At 47.1% G+C, this 16097-nt stretch overlaps 1 protein-coding gene across 3 annotated transcripts in view; it reads right to left on the bottom strand.

Annotated features, from left to right (window-relative positions):
* The window catches only part of Nedd4l (NEDD4 like E3 ubiquitin protein ligase), a 323858-nt gene extending 311188 nt beyond the window's left edge, over positions 1–12670 (bottom strand). For all 3 annotated transcript variants that reach the window (XM_021151067.2, XM_029471743.1, XM_029471742.1), the window contains exon 1: positions 12379–12670. In XM_021151067.2, the coding sequence (XP_021006726.2) occupies positions 12379–12426 (48 nt within the window). In that variant the 5' untranslated portion in view covers positions 12427–12670. The remainder of the gene's footprint in view (positions 1–12378) is intronic.
* Positions 12671–16097: the final 3427 nt, after the last annotated feature.

The following is a 16097-nucleotide window of genomic DNA, read 5'->3' as shown; positions in this document are numbered from 1 at the left end:
TGGGGGATGGTGGCTGCACAACCCTGTGAATGTACTTAATATCATGCCTGCTTAAATATGGTCAACATGATCAATTCTGTGCTGTATTGTATTATGATTTAAATTTTTCTGTAAAAACTGGGATAGCTGAGTGTAGGAAAGGGGAGAAGATAGCACAGTCACAGTCTAGGGAAGAAGCCACTCATGAAATGCAACAGAAAAGCAGGGTGGCTTCTACTCGCCCCACCCCTACCCTCCCCCCCCACCCCCCACCCCCGTAGCAGTCCAATCTGAAAGTTGTTTCAAGACAGAAAGCAGTGTGCGGAGCAGGAGCAGTGCAGACAGAGCCAGAATTCCTCAGTCTTCACCTGAATTAAGATCTCTGGCTGCAGTCACAGCCCAAGAACAAGCTACTAACAAAGCCACCCAAAGCCCATGTTCTCATAGAACCAATTTGGCCAGAGACCTAACATCACTTGGTGCTTTTCAACTCAGATGATCAAGCTCAAGACCCCAAGTTCATGCCAAACTGGGCTCAAGGAGAGGAACTCTGACAATGTCCATCCTGCCCAAGGACAGCTATAGAGTCAATGACCCGGAGGGACGGCATATTGGACAGACTTGGGCAGAACCAGAAGCTGTCACACAGGTGACCAAGGCCAGCTGCTGGCTCCTCTGATTTGGCCAACCACTCCACGCATGTTTTCTCATCCTTCCCTTCACTGGGTGTGTTCAGTTGTTCTGTTCTGTCTTTACCGATATAGGTCATAAAGAGTAAGCCTGTCATGAGTTGCCAAGAAATTAAAAAGGACAAAACCGTCCCATCAGGTCTGAGAGAAGCACAGTCTTGGTGAGAGCAATTATCTCACCCACAGATCCTTACAATAGGGAGGCAAGTGACTGGGGTGTCTTCCTTGAGGAAAGAGAGCATGGACTTCTCTCTCTCTCTCTCTCTCTCTCTCTCTCTCTCTCTCTCTNTGTGTGTGTGTGTGTGTGTGTGTGTGTGTGTGTGTGTGTGTGTGTGTTCCACCTTCCCAGGCTCATGCCTAGGGTATTCGGAATGTGTAATTGAGTAAAGGGGTGGATCACAGGGTGGCGGCACAGCTGACTTGGGCAAAGTTCCAGGGGCAGTGCCATAAAAACCATTCCATCCCTTCCTTGACACATTTTGCCGAGAGATGAGCAGATCTAAGCCTCTGTGGACCAGAGGGACACATGGAGAGAGACTTCCTGCACAATTGTGGGAATGAAAGGTCCTTAATCTTAAAAGAGAAAGCCACAGGAAGCCATTCTCTTGCCTCTCCAAGCAGTATACAAAGAGCCTGGCTCCGGCTGCCAGTGACTACTACCCTGAGAAAAATAAGGCCTCTGAAAAGAGCAGGATTATGGATGGCAGAGCAGAGCAAAGAGCTCCCGCAGTTTCCTAATGACATCACTGGGTTGACAGACCTGACCTGGGAGTATGTCCCTAAATGGCATATGAGTAGTGAATATGCCAAGTGCAGTTAACAGTCCCAGGGACAGCTACAGCAATCTGCCATCATGCTTAAGTATCATGACATAAAATTAGAGACTGGCCAACTCAGACCCCAAAACTGGATGACACTGCCAACTGTGGCCTGTAAGCAGGAGACTGGGGAACTAGGAGGGGAAACACAGAATCCATCAACAGACTACACACACAGAAACTGGAAGGCAGATGCATCCTCTTTCAGAGCTAGGGCCCTGATTTGTCTCAGATTAGAATAGTGCAGTATTTGTCAGTTCCACCCTTTTGTTTGGTGCTCTCTAGGTCACACTCGACACTTAAAGGACATTAGCTGAAAGGCAAAATAAAGAGCTTCCAACCACTTAGATATTTATGTAAACTGATAGAGCAGAATCCTGTGGTGCACACATCCTTAGAACAGGACACTACTTGTAGGATGTGGTGGTGTACGCAGGCCCGAGTTATTTGGGAGGTTGAGGCAGGAGGATCACTTTGGCTTTTGAGTCCCAAGGCCAGCCTGAGCATCAAAATCCAAAATGTAATTAAAACTAAGTGAGCGAGGCCGATGCTCTGAAATACATTCCTATTAAGAGTTGTAACTCCAGACCTAAGAAAACAAATACAGAGACAGACTCAAGCCAGATCTCAGCCCCTAATCTTCACAGAAAACTTTCAGAGAGCATAAAACGGGATTAGAATTAAGTCATTTCCATGCAACTGTCATGCATAGAATAGAAACACAAAGATCAAGTGGTAGAGAAAACATCTGTAAAAATATCCAGTTTACCACCCTTTCTCCTCCCATCTCGTGGGGAGCTCCTGGCTGGCAGAGATGACCTTGGTACCCTTGGTAAAGAGCACAAGGCAGGGCCTTGGTAAACACGTGTCCAATTGAGCAAATATCGCATCCATATTCATACCAAAGCAATCTCATTTCTTTTACCTGAACCCTGAAACACAGGCTTGAGGAGGGGGGAGGGAGTTCTTTCTACTTTCCTTAATATATGTGTTTTATCTCCTTCAGTGTTAAATTTGAGATTAACCTTTAGTATTTATACATAGTTATGGACACAGTTGCTCAAACACAGGCTGTGATTGCGGCTACGTGTGCATTACAGGGGCCCATCTAGGTCATTTCCATCTCTCTGTCATTGCTTTTGTGTTCAGAGTCTTCAAGTTCCTCTCTCTTTAGTTATTCATAAAACACATAATAAGTGCTTATGAACTGTAGTCACAAACGCCACAGTTCTGCCTTTATTTTTAAACTTATAAAGGAAAAAAAGAAAGAATCTCATAGAAACAAAATACAAGCAGGTAACAGAGAAATATTTTTTTTTAATTATCTGTGATTCCTTTGCTCAAAGTTAGATCTATCCAGCCACTCGCCTGCTGGGATATCCCTAGTCACTTTTAATATGTATAAACTTTTTTTTTAACAACAGAATTCTATTGTATCAGTTTTTATAGGCCTCTAGATGTCATTCCAATGATGTTATTACTATCATCTCCAAATTAATCAATATTCTTTTTTTTTTTTTTTTTTTTTTTTTTTTTTTTTTTTTTTTTTTTTTTGGTTTTTTGAGACAGGGTTTCTCTGTGTAGCCCTGGCTGTCCTGGCACTCACTTTGTAGACCAGGCTGGCCTCGAACTCAGAAATCCGCCTGCCTCTGCCTCAGAGTGTTGGGATTAAAGGCGTGTGCCACCACGCCCAGCTTCAATATTCTTCAGTGCTACCTCCTACCCACAACTCTGACTGCTCAATTCTTCTTGAGCCTCCTCCTGGATGTGAAGCCAGGGAAGCTCTCACCCGGGGCTCGATGTGTCGTCTTCGATTAACGTTCACTGGAAGCTAAGACATGACTGCAAGGCAGGAATGTCAAATGCCAGCTTCTGAAGAATCAGCAGGAAGTGGTACCCTAAGGCCCATGGTGATGGTATCGAATCACCATGGAGAGGTCAGCTCAAAGAGCCATTGAACTCATGCATCCTCTAGAGCAGTGGCTCTCAACCTTCCGAATGCTTCGACCCTTTAATACAGTTCCTCATGTTGTGGTAACCCACCCCCAACCATAAAATTATTTTAGTTGCTACCTCATGACACTGATTGTGCTGCTGTTATGAATCAAAACGTAAATATCTGATATGTGGGATATCTGATAGGTGACCCCTGAGAGCCACTGCTCTAGAGTTAGCAAGGCTAAGTCAGGAACTGGGGGCATCCAGCTCATGAGGACAGTGCTTGCCTTGCAAGGAGGCCATGGGTTAGGTAGCCCCCAGGGTACCGGGAAGCAGGCTTGGAGGGGAGGGGAGAGGAGGGGAAAAGAAACATAAAAGACAAGTCAGGGATGGAGGGGTGAGCTTAGTGGGAGAGCACTTATCAAGAAAGACCCTGGGTTCAAGTCTTAGACGCAAAATTCATACATAAATACAACTAATACATCCAGTAAAAGCTCTTCAATTCAGAAGAGGTGATATCTCAAACTCATGCCAAAATGTGCATATAAAACTAGGGCTGGGAAGATGCTTTTTCCAAAGAACCTGGGTTGGGTTCCCAACATCCACAGCGTTTCTCACAACCATCTGTGACTCCAATCCCAGGGGATCTAATGCCCTCTTCTTGGTCTCTGCAGACACCAGGCGTTTGTGGTGCACATACATGCCCACAGACAAAATGCCCATATAAGCACATACACACATACATTGTAAATAAATAAGTTTAAAAATCTGCTTATCTTTGTTTTCAAACCCTTGTAGCCAGGCAGTGGCGGCATACACCTTTAATCCTAGCACTTGGAAGGCAGAGGCAGGTGGGTCTCTATGAATTCAATGCCAACCTGGTCTACAAAGCAAGTTCTAGGACAGCCAGGGCTACGTAATGAAACACAGTCAAACAGGGCACATGCCCTCTGCCTGGGAGACAGGAAGCCAAAACATGCCAGAAGCATTCAAGCACAGTTAACATCTGACTGCAGCTGGCTGAAAACCTCTAGTCCCTAGAGCCCTGACCAAGTATCAGGGAACTGGCTGGATGCCACTCACACCCATAGCAGGAGATTCCCCACAGTGTATATGTCCTTCTTTGTGGGACCACTGTCTCAATGATCCCTTGCATGTCCCAAGTCCAGATGGACAGCACATCACAGCTTCTTTCAACCAAAAGAAAACATCCCTGAGAGGCCCTTTTCACTTGGAGAATGGAAGACATAAAGAGAATGAATCCACACTACTTCTGAGGATGCCTGACTGCCAACAAGTCACATGTGATGGTGGTGGGGAGGGTGGCTTTTCTCACTTAGAGTATTACTGCAACAGTCAGCAGTTGGGCTATTTGAATTGAGAGCAGACCTAAATGACTATAATAGAAGTCTAGACAGGTACATTCACCAGCTTCAGTTAGAGCCTGAGCTATAGCCATGCACTGGGAATCAAGAAGAAATCTCTTTAGCAGGGCTAGTGATAAAGCTCAGTTGCTACAGTGCTTACTTAGCATAAACAAAGCCTTGGGTCTGATCCCTACATAAATTGCCTAGAATCCAGCAAGAGGATTGGAAGTTCAAAGTTATCTCAGGCTCCACATTAAATTAGAAACTAGACCAGGATACAAATAATCCTGAAACTATGTTTCAAGAAAAAGAAAAAAAAATCTGCTTACCAACCAAGACTTAGGAGTGAGAGGGTGGTAACCAGTTCTGAAGTGAGAAGAAATTACAAGAAGGCTCACACAACCAGCATCAGACAAGGAAGGACTGGGGCAGAAAAGACCTCTGTGCACTGGGACATCTCCTGAAATTGTTTGTATACACCCTGAGTAAGGATAACATTGAAAACACCCAGAAACCTGAAGGTCTCTGCTACTGTATCCATTGAGAATCTGCCCTCTGGATGTTTTCATTAAATAACTGATTTTTTTTTTACAGAATATATTGGTTTCTAAATCTAGTTTCTATATATCTAATCTCTAAATTATGCTCTCATTTCCATATTCTACCAACAAGCACAGAGCTCAAAGTAACAGGAAACAGTACAAACATTGCCACCTCTAGTCAAGCGAGAGGATCTGTTTGTACTGCCACCTGTAAGAGAAACACTGTAACAACACAAGGAACCTTCAGTTTATCCCCGGCACACGCTTCATTTAATCCCAGCACTGGATTAGTTATTACAGCATGCTCATTTTTCTTAATGCGGACTGTCAAAAGTTCACTGTACTCCCAAGTAACAAATATTTCAAAGCCAGGTGTGGTGGCGCCTGGGTGTGCATGCACACACACACACACACACACACACACACACACACACACGTCTCCACTGCTACAGACAGAAGCTGAGAGGGTAGCAGGCCAGAGGTTCAGGACATAACCTGTCTCTACTCATCTTAAACAAAACAAAAACAAAAACAAAACAAAAACCAGAATGACAAACTCATCCAAGCAAACACCTACAACACCAAATTTGAAACCTTGTGAGATTCCTCCTCCCCCTCCTCCTCCTCCTCCTCCTCCCCTTCCTCTTCCTCCCCAAGTCTTCTCCTCCCTCTCAGAGCTGCTACACACCAAAAATGCAAAATTTGTTGGGCAGTGGTATCACGTGATTTAATCTCAACACTACCTAGGAAGGCAGAGCCTCTGAGTTCAAGGTCAGCCTGATCCTACAAACTGAGTTCCAGGACATCCAGGGCCACACAGAGAAACCCTGGCTCAAAACCGAAACAAAACAAAATTAAGGACAACTAAATCTGTTTAGCTTTATCTTTTAACTCAAAGGGGGAAAAAATGTCTTAAAGGTAAAGTGACACGCTTTCATTCTGTCACATAGAGCCATTTAAATTTGGGGTTGGTTTTTCCCAGGGCTGTGGATCCAAGCCAGGGCCTCGGGCACCACCTGGTTTTATTATGCTATTTGAAACACCACACAAGGCAGAAAGGTGATGAAGTGAGTCATGGATGAACACAGGTTCTTCTAACTTACCAGGAAGTCACATGTAGTGTTGTAATAATGTTACATTCTAAAATGATTCATAACTGTAAGCACTTTAAAAGGCATGTGATTCCTAGGCAAACTGCTTCACCAGTTTACAGTATAGAGCGCAAGTCATTTCATCCATTCACAGAAATTTCGTCCTTGAACACATTCTTTTTTTTTTTTCTTTTGAACACAGTAAGCCTATAGAAGTATCCCAGATTCCCGAAACTAACTTCCTGATACCCGTTTCCCAGGAACAGGAATACCCACTGACTCAGGGATGCCCTAGACCACGAGATATCTGTGTTCTCCTTGGCAGCTAAAGAAACTGCTATCATCTCAGGATTCCCATTTTGCTACTGTTCTCAGTCCTTGCAACAAATTATTTTATTCCTCCAGTCAAGACAACTGCTTTTTCCATTATAACATTAATTCAAGCTTCCCGAAAAAATAAAACAATTGTACTATAGGGCTGGAGAGATGGCTCAGCACTTAAGAGCACTGACTGCTCTTCTGAAGGTCTTGAGTTCAAATCCCAGCAACCACATGGTGGCTCACAACCATCCGTAATGAGATCTGACGCCCTCTTCTGGGGTGTCTGGAGACAGCTACAGTGTACTTACATATAATAAATGAACAAATCTTTGGGCTGGAGAGAGCTAGTGTGGGTGGAGCAAGAAAAAGGATCTGAAGACAGCTACAGTGCACTTACATATAATAAATAAATCTTTAAAAGCAAACAAACAAACAAACAACACTGTACTATAAAGATAAAGCCGCCGGGTGTGGTGGTGCACACCTTTAATCCCAGCACTTGGGAGGCAGAGGCAGGCGGATTTCTGAGTTTGAGGCCAGCCTGGTCTACAGAGTGAGTTCCAGGACAGCCAGGACTACAGGACTACACAGAGAAACCCTGTCTTGAAAAACAGTGTCGGGGGTGGGGGTGGGGGTGGGGTGGAGCCAAAGTTACTATGTAGCCTAGCTAGCTTCCAGCTTGCCAATCTCCTACTCACTGACAAAAGGGAGACTACGGAAAGGCTCACAAGTGGGAGAGGGTTTGTCTCACAGGCCCTGGCTTCTAGCTCTAGGATAAACAAAGAAACAAACAAACAACAAAGTTTTTAAATGGCACTGCAAAGCCGAATCTCTCTTACAGTTTCTCAGTGTTTAGCCAATGTGCAGCAGACCATTCACCCAGTGGTGCAGTCCTCACAGCCTAGGAGGACAGCAACCCTGACACAGCACTAGGGAGGCCGCCACTGGGAATACAGTCTGGAAGTGCCCACACCTTAGGTCACAAACATTAGGTACACTGTAAAGCAGTGTCACTCTGAACCTGAACGCCTTCCACAGCTGCCAGGATGAGCTTACAGCTGGCTGTTTGAGAGGCGCCACAGAGGCTCGGATTTCTCCTCCACAAATGCCCATCAAAGACTGCTTCCCTCCCTCTAACCCTTGCTCAGATACAAATGCAGAAACTGGTCCTCAAAGTGCTAACCTGGAGCTGCAAGCTCTGAGGAGAAGCATCTGCTTAACTCGCCCCGAGTTCAAGCCCAAACAAACATCCCGGCATACAAGAGGGGAAAAGGTTCCATGACTACACATTCTGAAGCTGACCTAAAGCTTACAGTAAGTCACAGGGGTTTTCTAATTAATAAAACTCATCAGCTCCGGAACATCCTTGTTTCATATCTTAACATCTATGAAATAAAGACCCTTCCTAACATTGACAGCATGTCTTACTTGGACAACAGTACTAGTTTGCGGCATTGAAAATGATGATGCATCTTAAGATGGCTGTGCCCTTAAGATGACACCAATATGCTATCTACAGGCAAGGTACCCTTAAGTGTTCATTAGCAAGTTTATACTTTTAGACAAGTCAGTAGAGACCCCCTAAGGCAATAGAGAAGAGCTCAGACTGTGGTGGTAACTGCAGACACTGCCACACAGGAGAGGCACACACAGCTACTCTCAGACCCAGAGAAGGTAGGTCTCTCGCCATTTTTCACGAACTCTCCCAAGCTTAAACACAGTATGGGGACCACACGAATGAGAGCTAGTAGGCCATTTTGGTCAGTGAGGGTTGGAATGCAACGCCATGATGTATAGCTCATTCTCACTATCATGAATAATCTAGCTGTGGGAGCCTTTCAAGATGCTTTGGAGAAAAGGGAGATCTTCCTTTAAGAAGTAGGGCTCTGGGGGATGGAGAGATGGCTCAGTGGTGAAGAGCACCGACTGCTCTTCCGAAGGCCCTGAGTTCAAATCCCAGCAACCACATGGTGGCTCACAACCATCCATAACGAGATCTGGCACCCTCTTCTGGAGTGTCTTAAGACAGCTACAGTGTACTTACATATAATTAATAAATAAATCCTTTTTTAAAAAAGAAAGGAAACATTAAAAAAATTAAAAATAAAAGAAGTAGGGCTCTGGGACCAACAGGCCCACTCACTCCCTGAATATTATTCACGCGGTTCATTTAAGCACTCCTTAGCTTCCATTCCTCAGCCAGAAATAACAGCACACCCTCGGGTCTCTAATGAAGCATAAGTTAGATGGCATATGCTTAAGGCTTAGTACTCGATGTGTATCCTTATTTGTATGGAATGAGAGAAACATTCCAAGTTCCATCTCAAGCCATCTCCTCATCTAGCCACCAAAAAATATGTTAAGTGACACATCCCATCATTTGGTTTCTTTGGGGTTGTGGATGCTTGTTTCCTGGTTTGTCTGTTGGCATTTAGTCCAGGCTGGCCTCAAGCTCACTGTCCCTCCCTTGGCCTCCTAAGTGCTGGGATACCACAGCTAATCCTTTCAAAAGGCTGTCATTCAAACTCTTGATATATTATCCAATAGAAACCCCCTTTCCCCCCAAAAAGATACCGGTCTCAGGTGTAATGAAAAATTTCAAGAGAGTAACAATAGTATTTCTGAGTAAACCATGCCAACGCGGACTACAGATGGCCATAATTAAATACAAACAAGAAAAAGGCTCTTCAAGGACCCAAGCCAGTTACAGAAACTCGTCCAAACTGATCTGATTCAAACCCAGATCTGATCCTGGGCCATGAATAAGAACCGCTGTTCTTTACCTAATCCCTTCAGCACCCAAACTCCTTTTGACGGGAGCCTTTGATTTTGGTTCCTGAAACTGACATGATTTGAATCAGAGTGGATATGATTTCTAAACCACCCAAAGAAATTCAGCTGCAACGCATGGCAGAAATTAAGTAGCCTGTACGCCCATGGGGGGCGGGGGGGGGGGCAAAGCCTAATATCTCAATAATTCTCACTCTGTCTAGCCAGACCTCAGGCTGATGACCCCAAGCAGCCGAGGCTTGGCTCTGCCATCCCTCTATGGTCCAGATCAGCACCGTGTTAATAGCAGCACAGAGCTCACCGTGGCTTTATAAGATGGAACGTGAGTAAGTCCATTCCAAATACAAAATGCTTTCTGCCATCATCAAATATAAACACAAGTCCACTTACAAGAGAACCCTGGGTACTCCTGGGTACCCTCCACTTGCCGAGAGGTTTACAAGTGGATTCCTCTCAGAAGCTAAACAAGCACCTTCATGACCGACACTTGCAGCCCACTGGTTTACCCTATCTAACACAACTTGACAAGCCTGAGGTGCCTGGGCAGTCCACTTCCAGAGCCTGATAATGATGCCCATTTGTTTGCTTACAGACTAATTCCTGAGACACGACAAACCAATTATATGTAATAATTTGATATTAATATTATACAAAGGCATTCTGTCTGTCTTCAAAGGGCCCCCTGAACAGAGAGAGAGACCTCCCATACCAAACAGATACTGTAAAAATATGGAGGCATTCATTTTTCTATTGGTAAGAGAAAAAATGAAAAAGGTAGGTGAGGCTTACTTTGTGTCATATATGATGTGTATAACCAAACAGAACCATTAATAGCAAAGCAAGACACAGATAAATTGTGTCTTCCTCACTCTTTGATCTTCCCTGTATAGTCAGTCCCTCTGGTAACAGGCAGGAGGGAAGCGCCACAGGCAAGCCCCCACACACTCCACACACTCGGTTTGGTGTCTGTGCTCTTCGTTTTTTTCACACCCCACACCAGTCAAGATCAACAGTGATTCTCCAAGGCGAAAGTGGCAAGATGCGCCCTGAGGTGGATTCTGTCACCGGCTTCCATCATAAACAAAGCCCGGACGGATGCAACCGTAACAGAAAAGATTCCTTTATGCAGATGCATTTTCCAAAACAGTCTCAAAATATTTCTTTCAAGGAGCTTTTAAAAATAATCACGTTATTTTTAAAAAATTAGAGAGACCCTAAGATGAAACACAGCTGTCTTCATCTCCCTTGATACCTCACCCAGGAAGCCCTTTGTTTAGGAACGTCAGAATCTCAGCACCTCCAAGAGATCTGACTGCCCCTCCAGCACCAGATAAGGAGCTAGGAGGCGAATCCCCTAGGTAAACAAAACAATTCTACTTTCACCCATCTCCAGGTAACTGCACACACACACACACACACACACATAATTTATTCTACACAACCATGGCAAATAATCAAAAACACATCACACATTACTCGCATTGTGATCATTCTTTGATCACAAGCAGCCCAGTAAGCCTATCAAAAAATAAAATCAACCCCTACACGCCCTGCCTTCCACAAGATTCCCATTTCATTCCACACTTAGGTAGAATACACACACACACACACACACACACACACACACACACACCACTAGGGAAGCTGCCGAAAGCAAAGCCATAATGTGAGCCTGTCTCAGATAATAGACTCTCTTTAAACCCCACCCCCATCACCAGAGAAAGAGGGAACCTCAGAAAGAAAGGAGGGAGGGTAAGAAAGAGAAATCGAGAAAGCCCAAATTTCCAGACATCCACTTTTCATGAAATGCGCAACCAGGATAGGAAATACCTCCCTGCTGAGTAATGCTTCATGGGTTGTAAATTCACCTCTCGAAAGGGGAGCCAGACCTGGGCGCGCACCCCGCCAGATGGCGAACCACTCCTACCTGCTCCATCCAGCCTGCCTGTCACTCCGCGCCCGCGACAGGCCTCCCACCCCCCTTTTTGGCAGAGCAACACACCAATAAGAGTCGAGAATGGCTGGTCGAGTGAGGGCTGAACAGTGATTTAGCAGGATCGTTTCAAAAGGGGGAGTGGGGACCGCGATGAGCGAGTGAGGTTTTTAAAAACAAAGCCCTCTCCAGTCAAACCGACCGTTTGGGGGTGTGGCTTATTTCATTCGTTTATTAATAAAAGAGATCAATGGAGCTTTCTTCTCTCCACCCACCCCAGAGATGCCGGGCTTTGAATTCTCTGGACCGGAGAGAAATGGCAGGGCTGCAAGCTTCCCCTAAGTTTCCTGCAGCACCTGCCTCCTCCCCAGATCACCTCCACACACCAAAATAGGAGACTCTGGAACGCACAATCCCAGCTCCAGACTTTGCAAGACCCAGGGGCGGCCGCACGCAACTCTCCGGGTGTCCCTCACTCTCGCCGGGATCTGCACACATCCGCTACCGAGCGCCCATTAGCAAGAAAAGTCCCAGGGGGAGGAGACACCACTAGGTTCCTCAGCAGCCCCCCAGATCCCTTGCACTACGCAAAGACCCCTGCGGCTACCTAGACGTGACACACGTCACGGACTCCAGGCTGCAGGATCGTGGTTCAGAAAAGTTGCCCAACAGCCTCGAGAGACGCAGCTTGCAGAGGAAAGAGACCCGCGGGGCAGCGGCGCACGCGGCCTCCGCCCACCCCGAGAGCCCGGGCCGGAGAAGCGCACCTCCAGGGTGAAGAGAGAGAACCAGCCACCCACCGCCCGGGACCGCTCGGGGTCACCCGGAATCTCGGAGCCCCGGCTGGCAGGGGACGCTCACAGTGGAGTGGGCCCGTCCCCTCCGCACAGCGCTCTGGGCAGGAACTCACCTCCTCTTCCGAAAGTCCGTAGACAGGCTCCCCAAGCCCGGTCGCCATGGAGCCGGCGCCCCGCGCGGGGTCCTGGACGCTGCGACTGGCTGAAGTGCGTCGCGGAGCCGCGACCCTCTGTCCTTCTGCGCCGCCCGGCGGGGAAGGGCCGGCAGGTGAGGCTGCACCCGGCCGCGGCGCCGCTTCCTCCCGGAAGGCTGCGGGGACGCGCGGACTGGCGGCTCCCGAGAGCGCGCCGAAAGGCGACTGGCCCGGAGCTCTCCCCGCTCTGCGCTGAGCCCGCCGGGCTCCCGCTCCCGCCCCCGCCGATGGCTCTCCCGGCCTCCCCAAGCCCGCTCGGCGATCCCCGGGACCCGCGCGCCCGCCCCTCGCCTGCTCCGCCCGACCGGCTCTCCCCGCCCCGCCTGCGCCGCCCGGCGCCCACGGGGACCCTCCCGCTCGCCGGGGCGGGCACTTGCGCCCCCCAAGCCAATCACAGGCCGGGCTGGGGGGCGGGCCGCGGGGGTGGTGGTGTTTCGCCCCACGCCCACCCCACCCCCGCGCCTCCTGGGTCACCCGGCGCAGAGCGCTGAGCAGGGGCGCGCCCTGGCGGGCTGGGCCTGCTGGGCTGACCCTCCTCTTGCCCGGCTTCTCTCTGCCTTGGGACCCGGTGAACTGGACCTTGGGGGACCATGAAGACCCCGTGAAACAACAACAAAGCCACTATGTCCGTTTTTATTTCTCTTTTTTTTCCTTCCTACCCAGAGTCTCCAGGAGCTCTAAAAGAGAGCGATGATGCTTGTTTCTAGACCCCCTTTAAATTCTTGGCAGCTATGGCAGGCCAGACTTGGCTAACAGCTTCAGCTCGCCCAAGAGATTTTCCTGGCCGGGCGGCCAGCCTAGGAGAGGCTGCCCCGGTGTGGCCGTGAGTCGCCATTGCTGGTGTCAACTCTACTGGGAACAAAACCAACTCCGCGCCCGCGCTGAGTACACACCCACCCACTTGAAACCCAGCTGCCTAGTTCTTTGATAAAAGCTCGGTTTTTTTTTTTTTTTTTTTTTTTTTTTTTGTGAGGCACAACGTGAAATACCAAATTCCAGTTTAAGTTTGTCCTTTACATATGCAAACGATGGAGATGTCTTATTAGCCACCGTAGGAATCTTCCCACGTTCCAGATAGGGAGTTTCTCTAGCAAGCCTTTCATTTAATCCTTCGATGTTCAGGAACGCAGGAGGCTACTTTAAATAAGAGAAATTTGTCACTCCTAGAAGTCTTTTCCTTGGAGCTGGGCGTGGTGGCCCGTGCCTTTAATTCCAGCACTGGGGAGGCAGAGACAAGATCTTTGTGAGTTCGAGGAACAGCTAGGTCTGCATGGTAAATTCAGGACAACCATAGCTTGTAAAGAAAGACACTGTCTCAAAAAAAAAACAAAAAGGAAGGCCGCTTGTTCCTTAAATTTAAATGTTGAGTGCGGTGGTAAATTAGAAATGAAAACAGGAAGAACATTTTGTTTGCCTTTAAATAGAAAGCACCAGAGTGTCTAGTACTGTCTGGGTGGTTAGGATTTTCACAAAATCAACTGATTCAGCTTGTCTGTCCCAGCTTAATGACCAAGTACCTGCTGTGCACCTGCAAATCAAAACGAAGGATGTTGCACCAGCCCCCAACTTGAGCTCTCTCTTTCCTCCATTGCAATGTGTCCCAAAGTAGTGACTTTCCTTCGAAGTCAGCCACAATGAAATCAACACTCTGCTCAGAAGCCTAAGACGGAATTCAAAGCCATTAAGACCACACAGTGCTTAGGAGCTGGGGATTGGGGAAGGAGGGAGACTGAGGAGGAGGAGGAGGAGGAGGAGGAGGGAGGAACTGGAGGAGAGAGAGAGGACTGCTCCTAAGTATGGCGGAGAACGTTTATTATATAGATGTAGGAGAGCATAGCCAAAGGCAGGGACATCTGGGAGAGTCCAGAGTGGACATGACCCTGAGAGAGGGGAAGAGAGAGAGGGGAGAGCAGCTTCCAGCCAAGAGAGTCAGCCAGGGCCTAGAGAGTAGATGAGAAGACCAGGTAACCAAAATGGCTGTAGGGAAGGGCAGTAGGGGGAAGGGAAGTCTAATCCTCTGTGCAAGAGATCTTTAGGGTGTGGAGTAGGGTGTGTCAGCCACACCCTGTAACAGATAGGGACTGAGGAATGCTGGGAGAACCTGGCCCTCGGGTCAACTTTGATATGTTGAATGGGCACCTCAGCCATTTGTCCTGGGTTTGGGACCTAACAGGAGCCTCAAGATCCCTCCTGAGAAACAAAAGTTGGGAAAGAACATGTCTTAGACCAATGCTTTCCTGAGCTTTTTTATGCCAAGAATTTTCAATTTTCCAAACCTAGATTATTTATCTTTTTAATAAAAGGTACACACGTGTACACACACACACACACACACACACACACACACATTTTTGATGCCCTCTAAGTGCCTATGTACCTATGACCCACATAAATGGAAGTCGTTGCTTTCAACATCTGCAATCAGGCCTTTGTCAAATTTGCAGTTTACATTGTGTTTTGAGGCAAGGGGAAAGGGGTGATGGACTCTTTAAATTTCCTGAAAAGAAACTGTTAGGGGAGGCTTGAGAGATGGTTCAGTAACAAGCCCCCATCCTCCTACTAATGCCAGCAACTCCAGAGCCAAGGGCTCTAATGAGCTCTTCTGTCTTTACATGGGTGTGTCCACTCTTGCAGACATACGTATAAATAAAACAAATTTTAAGAAAAAAGTATCGGGGCTGGAGAGATGGCTCAGCAGTTAAGAGCACTGACTGCTCTTCGGAAGGTCCTGAGTTCAAATCCCACCAACCACATGGTGGCTCACAACCATCCGTAAGGAGATCTGACATCCTCTTCGGGAGTGTCTGAAGACAGCTACAGTGTATTTAGATATAATAATAAATAAATCTTAAAAAAAAAAAGAAAGAAAGAAAGAAAGAAAGAAAAAGGCTGACTTAAACAACTCTTCTCTCCAAACTGAAACATTCTTTCCAAGAGGGAGGCTCCTCCGACTGCCTCAGACAAGCAGTAAATTGCTGAAGGGAAGGCCAGCAGTGCCTGGAAGTTGGACAGGGAGCTCCAGGGATGTGGCCTTCTGATAGCGTAGACGGGCTTTTCCAGGGTGCAGCTGATTTTGAGTCACCCGAGCTCCTTTGAGTAATCTTAATAAATGCACTGGCTCCCTAAGCTCCATCAGAGGAGCTGTTTCTCTGTGTCCTATCTGAGATGAAGACGCAGCTGTTCATCTCTTCCCCCGAAAAGTCATCCAGCAGACACAGTCATCCAGACGCTGTAGAGGGGTGTCAGACTGTCTCATGAAATTCCTCAGGATCCTGCTCTCTTCCTATTCTCATCACAGCCCTGTGCCACCCACCCACAGTCTGGGTCATGCCCTTGACAGTCCCTGAGGGGCAGATATTAGAAGTGAGGCATGATTGTGATCAAAATAGTGCATGCATGCACTACCTTCTCAAAGAACCAGCAAACGTTTATACTGAACTACACATAGGAAATTTGCCATATGTCACTTAGGACGGACAGTTTATGAAATTATGATTTGTAACATTGTTCAATGGCCTTTGCGAACAAGCTCAAACAGAACATTTATTTACCATATGGATCTATAAAGGAAACCTTACTGTCTTCTAAGGAACTGCTAAGTAAAAACATTGTGGATGACCAAAAATATTTTACTTGAT

Source organism: Mus caroli, chromosome 18 (genome assembly GCF_900094665.2).
Source record: "Mus caroli chromosome 18, CAROLI_EIJ_v1.1, whole genome shotgun sequence".
In the NCBI taxonomy this organism is placed as follows: domain Eukaryota; kingdom Metazoa; phylum Chordata; class Mammalia; order Rodentia; family Muridae; genus Mus; species Mus caroli.
Note: the sequence above shows the minus strand (reverse complement) of the source record. Positions and strands in the feature narration are given on the sequence as shown.